Source organism: Dendroctonus ponderosae, unplaced genomic scaffold, assembly GCF_020466585.1.
Source record: "Dendroctonus ponderosae isolate FM_Combo_2020 unplaced genomic scaffold, Dpon_F_20191213v2 Dpon_F_20191213_2, whole genome shotgun sequence".
Lineage (NCBI taxonomy): Eukaryota > Metazoa > Arthropoda > Insecta > Coleoptera > Curculionidae > Dendroctonus > Dendroctonus ponderosae.
In genome coordinates, this window is record NW_026018165.1 from 11,401,138 (window position 1) to 11,418,089 (window position 16,952).

At 32.7% G+C, this 16,952-nt stretch overlaps 2 protein-coding genes across 6 annotated transcripts; both read right to left on the reverse strand.

Annotated features, from left to right (window-relative positions):
* Nucleotides 1-214: 214 nt before the first annotated feature.
* Nucleotides 215-10,003, reverse strand: LOC109544677 (beta-1,4-galactosyltransferase galt-1; the record flags this gene model as incomplete). Of its 4 annotated transcripts, none has more annotated exon segments than XM_048663962.1 (6): nucleotides 215-392; nucleotides 623-702; nucleotides 798-917; nucleotides 3,994-4,067; nucleotides 4,189-4,356; nucleotides 9,737-10,003. In XM_048663962.1, coding segments are annotated over 5 exon segments (609 nt in total), but the record flags the coding sequence as incomplete, so codon positions are not given.
* Nucleotides 10,004-10,201: 198 nt separating this feature from the next.
* On the reverse strand, nucleotides 10,202-16,344 carry LOC109544696. 2 transcript variants are annotated; one of them, XM_019915020.2, is made up of 9 exons: nucleotides 15,980-16,344; nucleotides 15,720-15,916; nucleotides 15,474-15,641; nucleotides 15,158-15,355; nucleotides 14,398-14,538; nucleotides 14,209-14,341; nucleotides 12,529-12,669; nucleotides 12,358-12,471; nucleotides 10,202-10,472 (listed from the first exon to the last, which is right to left on the reverse strand). In XM_019915020.2, the coding sequence occupies exons 1-9, from the start codon at nucleotides 16,212-16,214 to the stop codon at nucleotides 10,372-10,374; spliced, it is 1,428 nt and encodes a 475-aa protein (XP_019770579.1). In that variant the 5' UTR covers nucleotides 16,215-16,344; the 3' UTR covers nucleotides 10,202-10,371. The 2 variants fall into 2 exon arrangements, with proteins under 2 accessions (XP_019770579.1, XP_048520012.1); XM_048664055.1 differs by having other exon boundaries at nucleotides 15,720-15,924; nucleotides 15,980-16,064.
* Between the last annotated feature and the right edge of the window lie 608 nt (nucleotides 16,345-16,952).

Consider the following 16,952-nt stretch of genomic DNA (forward strand, 5'->3'; position numbering starts at 1 on the left):
CGGTGTTTTGCACGGTGAAACATTTTTGCCGCGGCTCTGACTGGTCTCGGGCTCGACTCGTTAGATCTGAACGCACCAAACACATGCACAATTAGAACAGTCGAACGATCGAATTTTACTGCTACTGCAAATATCACAGAAGGCTCCTTTATAATACATTTTCAATAATCAGTATGGATTTCAGCTTCAAATCTTTGACCAACCAATAATTTACCTTGATTTTTGCGGGAACAGTTTTAGAGGTATTTAATGTCGAATTTCCTTCGCTTGATCTATACCATAACCTACACCAAACTCGCTCAGGTCCTCTTGTTCTTGTTGTCGCAATTATTCTGATGCTTCGTTGGTTCCGTCTTTGGTCATAGTAGGCAGAAAAGACGAAAAATTTATATCTGTAATGAAAGAAAGCAAAAATGTATTTAGCTATTTATATATATTAAATATTATACATTCTGTTCTCACCACACATTTATTTTTACATTTATGGTTTCACTGTAGATTTTTTAGCAAAGGGTAAACTTTTTCACAATTATTCATAAATTAAGACAAGGATAACTAGACACCATATTGGTATGTATTTTTTAAGTGATTTGGGCAAAGTAGGAAATCTACCAATTCTTACCTACTGCCGTTGACATTTTGCCAAGAATCTGATATGGTGAGGTTCTCAGGATATGAAGGAAGCTGACCTTCAGCAAAAAACTAAAAATTCAAAATAACTCAGAAATATACAAAGTAAAAATTGAAATAATTATTTCAGAAACATATAACAAAACAACAACTAAATAGCTAATTACTTTTGATTGGGACGTATCCATATTTGATAAGTGAACCAGGGGTCTTCCTAGTAAAAAAGGTCCTATATCGGCGTTATCCATCATTGCCTGACCAACCCGGATGGATATGTAATCATCCCCCTGAAAATAACATTATTTAACTTTAACTCGAGGGCCTATTGAAAAATCACAATTGATCCTTCCTCAAAACTTTACTAGTGGCTTTTATTTGTCATTATTGGGATATTTATTTTAGAAGCAACTGGACCCTTGAGGCTCCGAGTTCTATTTTTCTGTGCCACTTCCTCGCGGAAGTCGCAGATTAAGATGAACGAAACAATCTGCTGTGGTGAAGCGCACACTGATGGAAGGCCACTAAATTCTCTGAGTTTAATACAATTGTTTATTTAAATGACTGGACATAATAAACAATTATTGACATTGAGTTCAGAAGCTCTCTGCTGCTTCACTGGTCATCAATCTGCTGATTAATTACATTTACAATTCTACCAGAAATTTTTCATTCAATAAAGTCTCAAATCGACGTTTTATTTGAACACTAAATTCTTTACGTTCTTTATCTTTTCGCTTTAGCTTTTCGTGACTTTGCTTCCTTACATTAGCATCGGTTTGAATCTGAATCCAAAGAGTAATAATCCTTGAGGACATTCCCAGCGTGTTGCAGAACATTTTATTTGTTTTTTGATTTTTATTTTACAAATTCTAACATTTTTTCTTTTTTGCATTAAAAAAACCGCTGAATACAGTTATGTTTTCGGTTTCACACTCTTTTCGTTTGTGTTCTAGTTGTCTTTCCATACACAGCAGTTTTTCCTTCCAATTGAAGATCCAGAATTATTTTTCTCCTTGATTCAAATGCATAATTTTTCTCTTTTAAATTTTTACGCGTCTGCATTTTTTCGTATTCAATTGCATTTCCTTCCGAAAATCTATTGCCTTTTCTTTGCAAATACATGTTTTCTCTTTTCTGCTTGTTGCTATTATATTCCCAGCCGTCACTTTTACTTAGTCGGTTTTTCCTGCATTTCTATTTTTATTTGGTTGTCCAAAACTTTCTTCTTCCTCATAGCTGTCGTCGCCATAGTTTTCATGTCTCTCATCTAATAATTTTTCACTTTTGTAATCACTTTGGCAAATTTTTGTCAAAACTCTATTCACTTGCAGCTCTCGTGTTTATTGTTCAATTATATTACTTGAACTATTTTCTGGGCTGCTACAGTTGGCATGTCTTAATTTGTTCTTTAAAGCAATAGGTATCTAATGCAAGGAATAGTTTAGTATATTCTGGCTCTTGACCATGCTCAGATTGTACATTTTCAATCAGTTCTTGGGGACCTATAATTATTGAACTTCAATAAAAAATTTCAAAGCTTCTTAAACTTCGATTTATTTAAAAAAACTTCTTCGGTTTTATTTTAAGGAAATACGACCAAGAAACACTTTAATAACAGCCGTTAATAAGCATTTAATGCTTGAATTTTAGATGTCAAAGTGCTTAACCAGATGGCACTAAATTCTCAATTTTTGATAACAATAGAACCAGTCGTACATTCGACCTAATGAGATTGTCAGGGAGGTTGGCATATTATCAGTCATAAAAATCTTCCACTAGCAGAATTATTGATCAAAAGTTCAGATCCCAGTTTGGCGATATCATGCACCTATCGGAAGAAGCTAAGGAACGATTGCAAGCAGTGCTTGACGTAGCTAGAAGGATCTTCCACGTAGGATTCATGCCCGTCCTGCTTTACTTGGGCTTAAAAATGGGACCAGATACCGGCTGTGGAGCCTTCCATTTAACGCAATTTTTCTGGCATTACTAATAGATAGTAAATCATGATGTTAATCATGGTTTGCTACCAAACTTAATAAATTAGTAACATTGACTTTTATTGGTTTTTTTTACTAAGTAATCATCCGTACTAACAGGACGTTAATAGAACAGTGATGTTTTTCAGTCCTGAATGGTTCAAATATTTTCCGAGATATTTTCTACTCTCTGATTTGTTAGTCAATGACGATTTTTTGTTATCGGTTTTGTAACTTTCTGCCGCATTCAAAGAATAAGTGAACTTTTTCATTGCTATAGGAACTCTCCTCAGGTATTTAACTATACGTAATCAAATACCGTAAACTATTTTTCTGTAGATACACAGTTTTCGAATAATATTTTCTATGTATTTAACTAATTAAAACTTAATACTTTAACTTTTAATTTTTCAATTACATACGGAAAGCTGCATGAGTAGCCGATAAAGTTGTAAACTTCCTATTGGCCAACTGATTTCAAATATTAGAAGCGGAAAATGATTCAGAGAAAACCTTGGGATGGACTGTAATCAATGTTCTTGGGTGAATTTTTGCTTATAAAATCAACGTAAATTTTATTATTATCATTCTGTTTTAGTTTTCTATGTTACTATTTTTTTTTCGCACAGCCGGATCAAAATCTATTCGGTAATGTTGATCACCAACCTCCAGTGGAGACGCTAAAAAACGTGAAAAATGTTACGAGTTTGTTACGAACGAAGTAGAACGTATTGTAAGTAAGTTCTCGTGATTTAAACAATGTTAGTCTGCAAGAGTTTGTAATGAGGACTTTATTCTATACAGCATTGCTTTTCAAGGAATCCAAGGTGATATAGAACATCAAGTGAAAAAATGTGCAATACACATTTTTATAAAACGGAAAAGTTGTTTTATAACAGCAATGTTTCAATTGTAATTAATCAAAAATTAATTAGCCGAATAGTATTTTATATAAACAGCACAACAACAATTGCCCGACAATTTTCAGTACATACTCCGTACAATATTGTTCGTACAATTCTTATATACGAAAACCAAGGATTCTCTGTTTATAAAATGTTTATAAATTTCTAGGAATATTTATGGAACCAACTAATATGAAAACTAACCAAATAATACGAATTATGTTTTTCCGATGAAACGCGTTACTTGCGATTTTAAGTTTCGCTCAATTCAAAAGCAGCTTTCGATCATCATAAAATTGGGTCATTCGTTTTTGTCAGCAGACTAGGAAATGAGTTCACGTTATTACCCATTCAGAAAGTTTAGTAAATGTTTAACAATTTTCATCCATTCCACATTCCAACGTTAAAATCTTAAAGCTGCAGGAATGCGACACTACAAAAATTAAAACGAGAAAATAAATATTTTTTTATTTAATACTTGCCTGAAAATCGGTATCGTATTCAGTTCTATCATCTTTGTTGTGAAATCCCAAAGAACCATGTCGGACTAATACTCCTGAAATTGATAATATTAAAATTAAGATAATAATAACAATACGATGATGTATTATTAATATAATGACTTGAAACTCACTTTCTTTCGTTCTACAGAAAAGAGTTGCGAAATATGGTCCTACCTGATGCTTTATTTTTTTCGTCTATAAAAAATATTTCGGTGAATACTATCATGCCAAAAACGGCGAAGAACATAACAAACATGACAAAACTCATATTCGCTCGCTGTCGATTTCTTAAATTCAAAAATTTCTTTTTACCGCCACTCGAAGATCCCATCTTTGATTAGTCTGAAAAAAAGTTATTTTCATTACATTCGTAACTCAATGGGTGTTTCAATGAACGGAAGTACTAAGAGTTGCTATTGTTTAACATATAATTTCACTTTTATATCATAATATTGTTGAATTCGGAATAGAAATAATCATATTAATTCCTTAAGATTGTTAGTCGATAATCTCGATTTATTCTTCCCAAGTCCTTCAGAGAAATAACGCAAGTTTTGAGCCTTTTGAAAATATATTACAGTCTATCTTGTGTAGTTAGATATTTAAAAATGTATGCTCCCATGTAATAATTATTTAAAATTATGTTCTTTTACTATTTAAACAAAGTGCTGATTTGTTCGTCCTTCCCGTCAAAGCAGTTTTATTAAAAATGTAAGACCGATTACCGTTTAAGTGATGTCAAAAGGCAATAGAAACTAATTACTAAATCAATGCTATTAGCGGAAGTTTCCGTTCCGTGAAGGTTAATGATATATGTTTATTACGAACACAAAAAAATGTAACTTGTCCGTTTTTCCCGGATAATATGGGAGCTTTAAGTTACGTTCACGCGCACTTATTTAGGTTTTAATTTTTTTTGCCATATTTTTATAAAATTGATTTGATTCAATCCATTACATTTGTTGTGCCTGGCTTGTGCAGACCAAATCTGAAAAAATCAGGCAAATTTTTTTCATTGAGCAAGCCAATAATGTTTTGAGAATCAAATCATACAACACCGAGTTGCACATGGGGACCGCCTTAATTATATCTCGAGACGACTAATTTTATGTGGGTTAAAGATGTAAATACAAAACACGACAATCGTTATATGCATTACTTTATGTATTACTATGACTCCATATTTAACGATATAAAATTTAAAGAAAATGGAAATCGTGCCATTCATCTTTTCGAACCATCAGTACTATTGGCTATGGCAAGTTTGTTAAGACGTTCGATTTGCCTAATTCAGGTGATCTGCGGGTCATTATTTGTATGGATAAAACACCTCAAAACCTGTATTCTTTAATATTATCTTGTGCTTCACTTTGCGAAAGACGCATGGAATTTTTTACCTTCAGTTTCATCAATGGAAGGGGTCCTTATTATATTGTGGCATTTTCGATATCTCTTTTCTGCTCGCTTTTTATATTTTCATCTTTATTCAATTATTATAAATAATTGTTTTCCTTACGGATTGGACTGGTACTTTTTCATCGATGCCTTTAGAACTTTCCTCAAAAACTTTCCTGTTCACTTTTTCAACTCTCGTTTTCAACTTTCTGATCTATTTCAGCGAGTGTTTTTCCAACTCATTTATTTCAGGATTTATCCTTGATCAATTGATTGATGATTGATTTTACCCCTTTCTTCCTATTTTAGTTTTTCTTCGATGCAACGCTTGAATAGGGCTTTATCATTTCTGGACTGACAATATTTTGATGTCTTGACGACATATGTGGAAAACGGAGTGAAGGCTGGTCAAATATTTCAAACAGTTCTACAGTTTCGGCTTCAATTTCAGCTGCTTTCGATTGCTCACACATTCAGAAGAGTCTTCCGCAAAAAACTGGGTTGGAAATCTTTAGTTAGGTAAACGCTTTTCGATGAGATTTTCCAACAACTCCACCAAATTAACTCAAGATGAGTGATTTGCATGAGTCTTGAATCATCAAATCATTAATAGACCCGATCAAAACGGTCCGATCCAAATGCATCCACTTTGTACAATCAAGTGCAAGAAAAAGTCACGTAATTGATCAAGACATAAACTTTCAATAACACATCTATACTGTATCGCAACGAGGAGGACTTAGTCTGATTAATGCAACGTACGTAAAACTATATGTGGAAAATTTTTCCCAAGCCCATAATAGAGCGTTTGTGGGTTTGGCTCAAAGCAAATGCGTCCGGAGGTACAGCACTCTCGCCTAAAGTTATCCACTTTTAATGGACAAATCAATTAAACGTTTGGGAGCATCTGTTATTTTTGCTACGTCTGTTATTTAGCTTGTTCATTAATTCCAAGTTAAAACCTTCGCAAATAAAAATAATATTTGAAATCCCGTGCAAAGTCTATCTAATACACTTCTGTGATATAATATTAATACGGTATTTTTTGCTATAATATCTTTTAATGCGCTTCTGAAGAAACGAAAACTCAATAATAATTGCTTGCTTACCATTTATGAAGTTATTCATGCTGACAGATCAAATTTTTCAATAATACTACAATCATTGAATCTACTACTTCACAACCACGGAAAAACTCATTGGCTTCTTGTGAGTGCTAGAAATCGAACTTTTTTCGACCACAGTTGAAACGCGCAAATTTAAAAAAGTTTTTCTCGACCCCCGATGATTTCGTGTCAACCTGCTTGAGGATTCCCGTTCGATTTCGTAACTGTTCGACAACATTTATTTTATTTGTCTTCTGAACGCTTCACATGTGCTAATTGAAGAAATCACACGGGACTAAGTAAGGCTGCTGTGCAGACAAAATCACTCTTGTTGGTATTATGCTAGATAAGTGCTAGATAGGTGGAAAAATATTTTCTAATTTAGCTTAATTTCAGTATTTGAAATTATACCAGCTAATGCAATTTTAATTGTAGCTACATGCGACACGGCTATTTGCCGTTGAGAGAGATTCGTTCTTAAAGTACCGGATGGAGAGTAAATAGAGCTGTGCGGAAAAAAAACATTTTTTACTTTACCTTTTTATTATAAGAAGTTATAACGCAATTTTGCGTATAATATTTGTTAGAGTGATCAATTTTTTCTTAAGGAATAAATTCTTATCCACCAGCCAAAAGTTACGAAAAGTTCCCCAGTTTCATTGTAATAGTTAAATTACCTAATCTCAAATTAAATATGAACAGGAAAGGCACTTTATTAGCAAAATAAGCAACATTCAGCGACAATCTGTAACTTGTCCTTAGCAAATTTACAGTTATTTTGATTTAATTGTAATGAACATTTTTCTGTAATCCAGTGGCGTAAACGCTTGGAGATTGTGGAAATTATATAGGGTGTCCCGAAAATAAACCGAAGAAGGACAAAGAAGCACCATTTTCTAGAGGTGATTTCTACTCACTTTTTGAGGCTCTTTGAAGATATACTTTTAAAACTTTTTAATAATTATTCAGAATACTGTGTTATGAGAGAGAGAGTGCAGAAGGAGAAAGTTTGAGATTCGTGTGTTCATTCTAGACATAATTTCGCTCTAAAAATGTTCTTTCAAATGTAAGAATAAGGGATCACGTTTAGTAGGGTAAACTAATATTTTTAATCCAATTTAATTTGTTTCCGACATTTTAGAGTCAAAAACTGCAAAATTTTAGAGTAAAATGGTAATGGTCGAATGGTTAGGATGTACCGAATGCGAACGAATCAATGCTATTTAAACTGTTTGTATATTTTGCACGACAGTTTGAAAATTAGTTCTTAATCTATCATTAATCAGTAGTTGGCTGAAAAGACCCTTCCTTTTATAAAATTCAGGAACAGTTCTTTTGGAAGACAATTTTGGTCAAACCGACATGAAATCTGGGCACCATGTGTAACAAATTTTGTGTAAATGTGCTAATATACTAATATTGACAATATACGGAGTAATTTAGAGATAACATTGCACTATTTATGAAGATGGATTTTTTCATCGATACTAATAGTAAATAGTTCTATGAAACATATATGACAAAAGCACTTCTTTGAGGAACTATTAAATTTCTCCGCATAATTTTAAAATAATATCTTAAATTTTGTTGTTGTAACTCGTGTAACTTATAAAACAAACTTTATGTTCTTTGTACTTTTGTGGTTGATTTGTGGTTATTCATTTTGGCAAACATTTGAAATCACTTTTTTATAAGTTATGATTCATGTATTAACATTTGACTTGTAAATTGGTTTAAGGTTGTGTCACAGATAGCAGAAAGTTAATAGAGTTAACCGTTATTATCATGCAAATAGAACCAAATACTGATTTCTTCTACATAGAATCATCACTTTTCATTTTCACATAGAGTCTCGTCGCGTTTAATTAATTTTCAACTCCTGAATGCTTTCGTTTACATGAAAAACATGTTTTCATAAATTAGTTATGGTGCTGCAGAATAGGACGCTTCCATGATTTATTTTCAGTCAGAATTTTATTCTGTTGAAGAGCAGATTATCACGTTGCAATCATCTGAAACTCCTACGGTTCGTTGTTCGCTTAGCTTATTGTTGATATTTGCTTACTTCATTAACGCACTGGTTAATGACCTCTAAGGTGCAAAATTATATTACCGGGTGTCTGTTTTATAAAAAATGGGTTCATACATACCAATAAGCCGCTTTGATGAGATATTTGATGAGTTTAGATTCAGAAGTTTAACTTCTTTTATATAAATTTGAATCTGTGAAACACTTTTTGTTTTCTCGTTAACCCGTTTTTTTCATTTACTTAATTAGTACCCTTTAGTATAATAAGTATAATGTAAAATAGTACATTATTATACGAGGATCTTATGAAACTCATCGAGACACAGGCGAGGTTTCCAAGTGAATTGAAATTAATTCAATCTGAAACGCAATTTATCATTTTCATGAAAATTAATTTTTAGAACCAACAAAAATTAGGTAATTTTATTCATTTTAGTAAAATTTCTTTTTTAAATTATCTCTTGACATTAAGAATCATCATTACATTTAATTAGACACAATTATAGTAAGTTTAATATTGCATATTTTTGGTAAAATTATCTTTGTGGATATATTAGATAACACATAAACGAAAGTAATTTATTGTAAAGTCATTATGATTCCAGATGTAAAATTTTGTTTAACTGTTCTTACGTGAAAGACCAGCTTTTGGAGATCTGTAAATATGTCTACCACGATTAGAGAAAGTTTATTTCATGATAAATTAAACGCATTAAAAATAACTTATACTATAACAAGACTTGGCGCAATTATCTAAATATGTTCAGTTTTAACTGCTGTGAATAAATTGGTTCCAATAATTTCCATGTTCGTTTCTCCATAGGCGGATTGCAGAAGTTTTTATAAAAACCATAACAGCAATAAAATGAACGACTCTATTAATCTGAACAATGGAAAACGTTCGGATTTATTTCGTTTTACTTCATCAACTTAATAGGTAGGTACTAAAATATTTGTAATAAAAATAAACTTTCTCTAATACCGGTTTGCTTTGTCCTCCAAATACAATAAAAATTGCACCACAATTAAATAAAGTACCAAACAAACCAGCAAACAAAATACATTCGCCACGAAAAACGATTTCATCCTTTGTTAATCTTCTAAAATATGAGATTTTCTCATCTAAACCTGCTCTGGTATTTATTATTTATATACCTCAACTTGTTAACTTTATTTCCTAATCAATACTTACCGCACGATTATTCTAATATCACCATCAACTCCATATATGCAAAATTAAATAATTGCTAATAAAAAAATCAGCTGACAGGATTTCTACATCCTCAAACAAGATGAGAAATTTAAGCACCGTGCAGGAGGATTTCGATCTTTATAAAAATTGTAATGTTCGCACATAACTTGAATAAAACGAACGACGTATTTAGACAAACGAATAATTTCTTGAAAAAAATACAAATTCGCTATTTTGCACCGGGAACATTGTTCTTCTCAATGGGCCAGAAACACAACTGGGATTGGTTTGCGTTTGCGCAACGTGTTTCTCTGGAAAGTTAGCTGATCGATCCATAAGCGGAAATTCTCGCGCAATTCCGTATTCCATACTTTTGGATCAAAGAACAGATTTTAGACGGGGATTTCTGCATTATTATGCGTTATTTCTGTATTGCCTCTCGCTCAAAAACTGATTAAGAAACAATTAAATATGAAAGGCAATTTATTGATCTAATTGATAAAATGCGACAAAATTTATGTAAAAATTAAATATCACAGATGGAACACAAATGAGTGAAACATGTTTCAAAACGTAATAGCTCGTGCAAAATAAATAGAAAACGGGACAATATAAAAATCTGTAAAAAAGCGAGTTTATAAACTGTGCCTCTGGATTACTTCGTAGTTGAACCTGGGGGATAGTCTGGCATACTGAGCTCCAAAACACTCAAAACCCATGTGTATTTGAGTTTCACCTGAAACAAAAAGTTAACTTTTTAACTGCTATTATCAAGATAAAATCACAATATAGAATGTATGTTCGTAATTAAGTGAAAAGATCTAGAAACGATAATTTCATGGAGGTATATGAGGTCACTATTGATTTCAGAAACGTGACTAACATCAGTATAACTCTAGAATTGTACATGGAATAATAAATAAAATAACTTTTATAAATTTTACAAGTTAAATGTTTAAGTAACTTAGATTATACCCGGCGTTTGGAAATAAGTGTCCGATATTTTGTAGGGTGCGATTACTTTGAATCAAAATATTTCGAAACGGTTGATCGAAGCGGCTTTTGACAAGAATACCTTTTTAACTTAAAGATAAAGGCATGGACTTTCTAGCGAAAAAATATGATATAAGCATGTTCACAGATGTACATTTTTAAAGGAGAAAGAAACATGTTGTCTATATGTAAGATCAAAACCAAGCTCAACTGTTCTGATGTTACAAAATCTTCAAACACTTCTTTGTAGAAAAAACTCCATCTGTACTCTTAAAGATTCCCAATCAAAAGAAAGTTTTTTACCCTCACATGTAATCTAATGCAATATTTGAGAACACGTAGTTTTGGCGCCTGTTTTTTCCTTAATGAGAAAGTTTGGGTACTTTACAAAGTCACTAGTTCTATATATAAAGCCAGACAAATTCAATTTCATCAGTCTGGAAAAATATGTGTTTTTTTATTAAAAACTATAGATACAAAAGCTTATCTTAAGCGTGTTAAACTATAATAACAATAATTAGTTATGTTGATGGTTATTGCATCAAGATTACATAAAAAAATAAAACAAGTTAGTGGCTAAGTTAATCTAAGCTTACGCATTAAATCCATTCCAAGAGATTACCCCGAGTGACGCTCCACAACTGTTTTGACTCGACAAAATCGTCGCTTAGTGAGCAAATTAAAAGTGAAATTATGTGAACTAATTTGAAAAAGAGGGTTTAAGAACTGAACACTCCAGCCATGAAATTCAATGTTGAACGTCATTGTTTGTTCTTTTTTGACTTGTGGCTGCTACAGTTTCATACGGCAACAAGTGCAAATTGGGTCATTTTTGGTTTGTTTTGGAACTATATCCTAATTTAAGCAGTTGAACGAACAAATAATTTTTGGATTAAGAAAAATGTACTGCTTTCGGCGACTTTATGACTCCGGCATGATGCTCTACCAACAAAGCTACGAAGCAGACAAGATTCGCACAAATCCCTTTTATTTAGAATTTTCGAACAACGAAAAACTCTTCTGTTTAAGCAGTTGACTCATTTCATGCAGAAAATTTCGAATTTCTTAGGCTGGCCAACTCAAGGTAGTTGTTGCAACAGCTGAAAGTAGTTGTTTTTTTTAGATACCAGGTCTATCTGAATGGCTGTGGGGTTCAATTGCAAAAAAATCATCTTTAAACATTTTCTGAAAAACCGAAAAAGAATTGCACTAAATAACGTTTCAAACTAACTTTGCTTAAAATTGCTGTCCTTTAATTTTCCCAATTTCCTGGTTTTTATTTACTTCAAAAATACTATCCTACAACATCTCCAGAGGAACGAGTTAAGTTAAGGAAGTTAAGTACTTATGCTGCGACTGATTACATTAAGACATTATTTTGTTTTATGACTCTAAAAACTGTGCCTGTACTATAATTTACAGGGATATTTTAAAAAAATTATTAAAGATAAAATACTTTGAACATGATCTTGTTATTCACTCAGGTTTGGTATTCCGGAAATAACTATTGTCCTCAATCAATATGTATTAGAAAGACAGACAATAAGTCTGAAGCTTTCACCTAAATGGTCAATGTCCAAATTTCTTGATAACGTTTTCAGTTATCAGTCATCATTATAATTACTAACCTTTAACGCAACTTTTCTTTTGCAATTGATCCTGATCCTCATACGACAACGACTGTAAAAACTTTAGTGGCGCATACGACAAAGGACATCGTACCGATACATCAATCTTCAACCCTGTAAAAGCATTTATTTTTACCAATATTAAATTACCTGAAATAAAATGGTTGTTACCTAAATAAGGTAGTCGATATAAAACATCTTCATCTGAGTTCAAACGCACCACGTCAAGATCCGCTTCGATGGGCAGCTCATCGACTTCTTCATCTAGTTCGTTTCTGCCTTCATCTGAATGAAATTTGTTCAGATAGGCACCTACGTTTAATAACAATAATAACATGTGATTAATATTGATTTGAAAACGATGGAGTGAATTGAGCTCTATCGGGTGAAAGAAACATTATCCCTGCTTCAATATAACAACAATTTTTAATTAACAAAACATTTATTCAAAAGTTATTTTTCAAACATAAAACATAAAACGTTATAAAATAGCACTTTTCTCCTTTTAAATGATACAAAATGCGATTTGAGCGTTGTTTTTTCCTATTTAAGAAGTCGGGATATTGGGGAGTATTTATTTAGGGATACAGGACAGTATTTTCTTAAATTTTTTGATTGTAAGCAGTTCAAATTGTCTAGTTCTGATTCCAAGCACAAAGAACTGTGGTTGAACACATAAGTTCCACCGGTATAAATTAGCTATTTCTCAAACACTTGCCGGAAAACCGCTAATTCAATTACTCTCTAATGGGTAAAGGAAAATAAGCTAGAACTTCACCTGGTTCATATTTTCAGCCAAGCAGCAAGGTCCGATTTTTATCCATTTAATTGTCCTACTATTGATGAGTGGCAGTATCACATTTTTTAGAAGATAAACATACGCTTGAGAATTTAACTGGACAGCTTCATCTTCCAGAAAATATGATAAAGCCACTTACCATATAATATTTAGAAAAAACATATGAAAACATAAAAACAGCAAGCAGATAAAACTACAGCTCATGTTTGTTCACCCTTTAGACATTAGTAGAATTAGCAAAATCCCGGCAAATGGATAGGAGAACGGATGCAGTAAAATTTCCAGCAAGGTCTCTAGATCTGGCTCCTTTAGACTTTTTATGAAGTCATTTGAAAATGATGCAAGAAACGAACCATCAAATGCCATATGAATGCAAACATATTTCCGAGTCAATGTTAAAATGCCTAAACAATAACGGGAGGACGATTTTATCAAATCAATAAATTACCAGATATTCACGATTCAATTTTACTTTTGCCTGCATCATTGGATAGATACGTTTACTCTCTCGGTGGTGCTATTTGAAATTTTAAACTCATGGTGGTTGGGGGCATAAGGCTGACTGTTATGAAGAATTAAATTTAACATGCGATATAAGACTTGTTGACTCTTCGTATGTTGTCGACATGTTGTTTGTAATTTGTTTAATTCGTCAAATTTAAAAGGTACTCAAGGTGGATTGTGTTGAAGTGAAACCCCTGGATATGTAATTAAATATACTCAAAAAGAAGTCTTCTGCTACAAAAGCCTTTTAATTCAATTCCTTTTCTGTTTAAAGCTGGTCAATTTAAAATTGAAGGGTAGTAAATCTGCTATCGAAATGTGCAATTCAACAGTTTCTCGTGCGTAGAAAGTAGCGTAGAAAATGTACATATGTTCTGAATGAAGCAGATCACTCGTTTTATCACTCGCTTTATCACGGAAAGCGTGCTCATTATCAATTCATTGCATATATTTCGAGGATATGTATTGTTTTGTAAAAGAACAGATTCAATTAGTCAATTAGTCAATTCATTCAATTGATGAAATAATAATATTAAACAATTGCTTACCATCATTCATGACTCCATAGTAAAAGAATGTGTCCTCTACATCGCCATATCCTGTGTATACGTTGTTTCCGGGTTTCTTAATGGTCAATGATGCATTCGGTCTTAGTATCAGTTCTCTTTCATACTGTTCTTGCTAATTTCTCAGAATATGTTTAGCGAATGTCTTTCGCGATATTAATTTAGTTTTACCTGAAGGTACATGTCGTTGTGAGCTAAAACAATTCTCCTCAGCCTCATGTGCATCATGCGCTGCTGTTGGGGCTCCTCCATCTCTTTACGCGTTGGAATCGGAATCGCAATGAACCAAGAATTTTTGAAATAGTAGCTGTACTGAAAAATAACATTTTAACATAAGAGACATAGTTCAGAGGAAGACAATGCGTTAGGAAATAGTGTAGAAAATGGTTCTTTTGCAAAATACAGGGTGTCCCGTACGCACATGATCAAAAGGGTACTGCGATATTATTTGGATCAAAAGAAGACGATCTGACCTAACTTTTATTAACAAAAAATGTCTGGCTCCTCTGCTATTAATGGGCACAGTTCTTCAAAAAAATTGTCTTTTTTGAAACATCGGGGGAATGGTACGATGTGTTTTGGTGAAACTCGCTGTTAATTTGTTCTATTCTAAATACTCATATTTTGATGAAACAATCGAGTTCAGCCGTTTTGGACAAGTGGTGAATTCCTAACTGTCGTGGTACAAAAACCACAAGAAGTTTTATTTGGTGGATGGAATCAACTAATTTTTTTTGGTTGATGCATTAATCATTTCATGTCCTGAGGAAATTCATATAAATAGAGCAAACGTCGAATAGTGAGAATGATAAATTTCGCTAATTAATGAATCCAATCCCAAAAATTTTCATGATAAAGATTGGATAAAAAATTAACTGCCAATTAAATATCGTATTAATCTTTCAAAGTAATTTAAAACATACTGTTTTACCTTTGCGAGAAACGAGTCCGTTGTTCGTCTTTCAAAATGAACCCTTTTTTGCGCAAATCTAGCACAATCCAGAATATCTAGCATTTTGCACCCACTCAAAGTGCACGAATTGGGAATGGCTTCTTCATTACATTTATCGAAATGAATACAAAAATCTTTAGTCAGTTGAATAATTGTGGTTACTTCAGGGGGCAGAGCCTGCGAAATAAAATCGGTTTTAAATCAAGAAATAGACGTTTTTGATGCACCCTGTTGCTATCAATTCTTTAATAACGATTCCTCTCAGAAGTGTGCATAAAAATTGCAGCTTTCTTACGTAATCTTTTACAACAGCTGGGGCAAACAACTCATTTGGAACATGCAAAAATTTCCGGATAAACAATTCTTGAACATCTATTAACTTGCCCCCATACATGCATGTTTGGCAAGTCTTATAGAATTTATTCGACATGTACCTCCATATGGTGGACGTGATAATGCTGTTCTAATAGAAATAGAAAACTTGTGAATGCAAATTATACAAAATTAAAATTTTCGCAGTTTTAGTCATCCAATTGCTTACTTGTAGATTAATAATTTCTAATTGGCACATCAACTTTGAAATTGCTTTGACTTCCATGTCATCTGGGGTGTACCCTAAAGAAATGTCGGTGGTAGTAATCAGATTATCGAGCTGCTTTTGCGTCCGCCTAAAGCCTAAATTAAGCATATCTTCGGCGACTGCTTTAAACCTTTTGTTGACTAACCGAACCACTGAACCTAAAAAGCTTAGGTGAGAATTTGCTTGAAAACTTAATTTTCTCTATGAATTCTCCTACTTACTCAATTCATGGTAGGGTATGAATTTGAAAACATTTAGCAACACTTCGGTGGGAACGAACATGATTGGATTTTTCCTTTTGCCCACTTCGGGAATCCTATACAAGCCATGAGTTGAATTGTCCTCGTTATATTGGCAATCTTCTGACATTTTCCTTCGTTTAGCTCTGGTGTAATATCCTTTCGAACTGTCCAAATCGCAGTCATTTTCGTCGTTTATTTCTTCTAATTGCTCCATGATCAATTGTAAAATTTATATGTTTTAGGGCTTGAGCACTTTAAAAATATAAATGAAAAAACTTTGTAAATTTTACTATTTTATTTTAGCGCTCATAATTTTTATATAAATTTGACAATCGTTTGACACTGTACCACCTTTTTGAAACTTCTGAGGTAACTTTGAATGCTCCATAATCTTAGGTAAAATTCATAATAGCAACGCAGAGAGAGTTTGGATTTTCCTGCAAATTTTTTTATCTTTGGAGTCGTGATTCTGATCTACCAAAACTAAATTTTTGTGACTTGTTCCAGTTGTTCACATTGTACAACTATTTTTTCTGGTAATTAAAAAAAAATATCAGCAACTTTTCGATTTTCAACCTCAACCCACTCGCGAAAAACAAATTCAGCCTGTTCAACAAAATTTGAATTTTTTTTCCGAATTTGCATACGTTTTCCGAATGATTTCGGTTTCCGAATCAAAATATTTATATGCGCTTTTCATTTCCAGTATAAATTTATTATTAACTGAACACCTTTGTCGTTTAACTACATAACAAATTTTTATAGGCAAGAAATTTTCTACACGCTAGAGTTGGTCCGATATCCGAAGATTTGAAATATTGGCTGCAAAAAAGTAGGTAAAAAATAAGGAAATTTTAAATTATTTATTTAACAATGAAAAAATAATCCGATCACGCCATAAATTTAGGGAAAATTACTTGATTGCAATACAAAACGAAAGCCGCAAGGCCGT

What these genes read in the sequence shown, in the direction of transcription:
- LOC109544696 (XM_019915020.2), bottom strand. Translation starts at nt 16,214, where the DNA reads ATGGAGCAATTAGAAGAAATAAACGACGAAAATGACTGCGATTTGGAC. An exon ending in CATACCCTACCATGAATTGA is followed by an intron (nt 15,917 to 15,979) that starts GTAAGTAGGAGA and finishes TAAGCTTTTTAG; the next exon opens with GTTCAGTGGTTCGGTTAGTC. An exon ending in ACAACGACATGTACCTTCAG is followed by an intron (nt 14,342 to 14,397) that starts GTAAAACTAAAT and finishes CTGAGAAATTAG; the next exon opens with CAAGAACAGTATGAAAGAGA.